General features: G+C 36.7%; 1 protein-coding gene across 2 annotated transcripts; it reads right to left on the bottom strand.

Annotated features, from left to right (window-relative positions):
- Positions 1–227: 227 nt before the first annotated feature.
- Positions 228–2,526, bottom strand: LOC113322969 (protein MODIFIER OF SNC1 11-like). Of its 2 annotated transcripts, none has more exons than XM_026571180.1 (6): positions 2,242–2,526; positions 1,511–1,591; positions 1,209–1,355; positions 1,022–1,085; positions 844–908; positions 228–614 (listed from the first exon to the last, which is right to left on the bottom strand). In XM_026571180.1, the coding sequence occupies exons 1-5, from the start codon at positions 2,478–2,480 to the stop codon at positions 873–875; spliced, it is 567 nt and encodes a 188-aa protein (XP_026426965.1). In that variant the 5' UTR covers positions 2,481–2,526; the 3' UTR covers positions 228–614; positions 844–872. The 2 variants fall into 2 exon arrangements, with proteins under 2 accessions (XP_026426965.1, XP_026426966.1); XM_026571181.1 differs by having other exon boundaries at positions 234–617.
- Between the last annotated feature and the right edge of the window lie 715 nt (positions 2,527–3,241).

The following is a 3,241-nucleotide window of genomic DNA, read 5'->3' on the forward strand; positions in this document are numbered from 1 at the left end:
TTTTATTTCACTGTAAAATGAACCAGATGAAGGGTATGGTAAAAGCATGTTCAAATTTGAATTACTCCAGGAATGACATTATTGGGCCGGTGTATTTTAATTTCAGTGTAAAATGAACCAGATGAAGGATATGGGAAAAGCATATTCAAATTTGAATTACTCCAGGAATGACAATATTGAGCCCGTGTATTCAAGCAGTTAGCGTTCCAATTTTGAATATGCGATGCTGAAAAATAAAATGCCTGTACTAGGTTCCAAGTTTTCTTTTCAGAGTGAGCAAAGGATTCAAGACAATGCTAGAGAGGGAAAAAAGGTAATGCTACAGATAACCTGAAGGAATAAACTGAAGATCCAGGACTTAAGAATTTACTTAGACAAGCAGCTTCTTCTATAATTTATTACCTTTCTACCAGATTTTAACAACACCTGTCAGGGAAACAAAGAAAATATACTTCTTTTACAATTCCACCAATAGCAGCACTAGCAGTCAGAGTCCGTTTGTCCAGACATCCATTTAAAGTACAAGCTTCCATTTTGGGTTGAAATGTAAAATTGTTAACACGGGCTCACACCCTCCATCTGCCGAGAAGTGAAATATGTTAACCCCTCTCTCTCTGCTGAAGCAAAATTATAATAGGAAAATTAGACAGCAATCTCATCATAATGAAACTGAAAAGAAGCAAAAAAGAAGAAATCAAGAGGAGAATATCAAAATAGCTACAACACTTGAAATGGTTCACCCATGGAGTTTGATTTTGTTGATCCTAATTTAGCATAGCCCAAAGAAATCTCACTCAGATCTATGGCTTCTACAAATGCTACTACACTAGAAATCACACCTACCAGAAAAGAAGGCAATTAATGTCCGTTGCTCAGGTCCCTCCACTGGCCTTCACATCCGCAGTCCCCTGGAAAAATACCAACAGAATGATTCAGTGCACAAACTTGATACCAACTATGCAGACAGATTTTCATTTCACAGATATCGACAAGCTACTGTGTGTTACGCAGCTTATCCTACCTCAATAGAGATCCCCTTTCCATTTGTTGTCTGTGATGGGGCAGAAGCTGGACATTGTGAAAACCTGAAAAAGAGTGAAGATTCAACTTAAGTTCTGACGCTTAATCAAAAGTGCTGTGTCCCAATAGTTGCAAGAAGCTAATTAAGGAGTTTTAAAAATAGAACAACAGGTTACTGAGACGATGACCTGATTGCCCTGGCTTTCATTTTATCTTCTTCAACACTATCCATCTTGGGACTTGTCTTAGAATTGGATGTAAATCTGTCTTGACGAGCCTTTTTCTTTGCCTCCTCATCAGTGGCATCAGCAACAGGCTTTGCTGGCAGCCCAAACCTAGATAATGACATAAAGGAATAAGCCTCAAACCCTATCAAAGGTAATCTATAGTCTTTGAGAAAGAAGGTAGATTCTTTACAGAGTTCAACGCATGTAATTTTTCTTTCCAAAGTTTAACTAGTAATGAAACAAGATGACACGGAATAACAAACCTCTCTGCCCTTGCCTTTCTCTTCAGGTCCTCTGAGTTCTTTGATGCATCTGATTCTTGGACTGTAGGTGCAGTGCCAAACCTAACAGTGAAAAAAGGCCAGGAAAAGCATTTCAAATTTCAGCCAACTTTTGTATCACCAAGAGTTTACAAATGCAACATCCAAAATCAAGTTGCATTTTAGCACTCTTATGTACGTCAGGAAGAGGATACTGTGATTAAGTACACGAGTGACAAGTGACAACTATATTTCCAGGCGAATATCAGTGGCATCCGAAAGGTGGAATAGGAATCATTCTCCCATGAAGATTCAATAACGAATATTGTAGGTAGACTATATTTCAAACACAATCAAACATGACATGAACAATACAAGTGATCCCGATTAACTAAAATTTTAAAACATGATATCGAAACTTCTCTACACATAGGCAACACATACTAGTTCTTCCTGTATCTTGTATTCCACAAGGTGAGTTGGTAACTAAATGATGAGATGATTTCTAGGAAGATATATGGTGCTCTCCAGCTGACGAGTTAGCTTCCCAAAGTCCTTTACTACAGTGCTAGAGTTTAATAAACAACTTTCTAGAGTTTGTTTACTACTGAGTCTATAATGCTATAATGAAAGTAGTAAATTTTTTTTAATAGCCATCACATTGACAAACAACAAGCAAGAACATCAAAAACCTTAATTAAACCCTAGAACCAAAAAAATAATAAAAAATGAACCTTTCAGCTCTGGTATTCCTCTTATCTTTCTCAGATAAGTTAACAGGCACTCCAAAACGCTCAGCTCTACGCATTTTCTTCTGAAGATCTGCATCAGCTACCGTTGAATCCAAATTAGTCTCAGATTTACTTTCTTTAGTTCCTTCATCTTCTTTGTTAACAGGCTCTTGGGAAATTGTTTCAAGGGTTTTGCCTTGAGGAATTTCAATCTCTTTAAGTTCTTGAATCTCTGTCGCCATTCAAACGAGTTAGATGGATAAATTGGCTGGAGCTAGAAATAGAGAAACCAGTCTGGATGGTCAACGAATCGGAATACGATGAAAAACGAGCTTATTTTAAAAGTCAAAACTGTTACAAAAGCAAGTCAAATTGGGGTATACCTAATATGACAAAATCTAAGTTATTTTAAAGTAAACAAGCCGCCGCTTAACCTTATATTTTCTAAATGGTTAATGTAGCATTGTTTAACTAACATTAAAAAAAATTAATTAGCTTGATTAATTGAATTTAGATTAAAACTTATGAAATTATGAATTCAGTAGGTTAAACCTTTTGTCTTATGAGTTCGATAAAAAAATTTGGTTCTGAAAATGTAAAAAGTCGGCAAGGTCTACGATTGAATATGGTGTCGACTAACTTTGGCCGGCAAGGTCTGCGGATGAAGAAAACGTCGACTATCTTTCGCCGGCAAGGTTTATGAAAGAAGAAGATGCCAACTATCTTGGGCCAGCTATTTTATAGTCGGCATATAAATATTTCCTACACTGCCGGCTATCATATAGTCGGCATATAAATATTTCTTACCCTGCTGGATGACTAATAGTCGGCACACAAATAATTTCTAACATTGTCGGCTGTCTAATAGTCGGCAACGTAACCTTGCCGACCTTTAGTTATACCCAATAGAAGACAGAGTATGGGAAGATGTAATTCGCTATATTCATGCAATTTTTGTTACTACATTGATTGAAACATAAAATCTAACTCCTTGTCGTTGGAA

The sequence above is a fragment of the Papaver somniferum genome, chromosome 11, assembly GCF_003573695.1.
Source record: "Papaver somniferum cultivar HN1 chromosome 11, ASM357369v1, whole genome shotgun sequence".
In the NCBI taxonomy this organism is placed as follows: Eukaryota; Viridiplantae; Streptophyta; class Magnoliopsida; order Ranunculales; family Papaveraceae; genus Papaver; species Papaver somniferum.

Excerpts from the sequence above, each read along its gene's own strand:
- LOC113322969 (XM_026571180.1), bottom strand. The coding sequence starts at position 2,480 with ATGGCGACAGAGATTCAAGAACTTAAAGAGATTGAAATTCCTCAAGGC. Across the intron at positions 1,086-1,208 it reads ATGAAAGCCAGGGCAATCAG|GTTTTCACAATGTCCAGCTT; the intron begins GTCATCGTCTCA and ends ACTCTTTTTCAG. Across the intron at positions 909-1,021 it reads GAAAGGGGATCTCTATTGAG|GGGACTGCGGATGTGAAGGC; the intron begins GTAGGATAAGCT and ends GTATTTTTCCAG.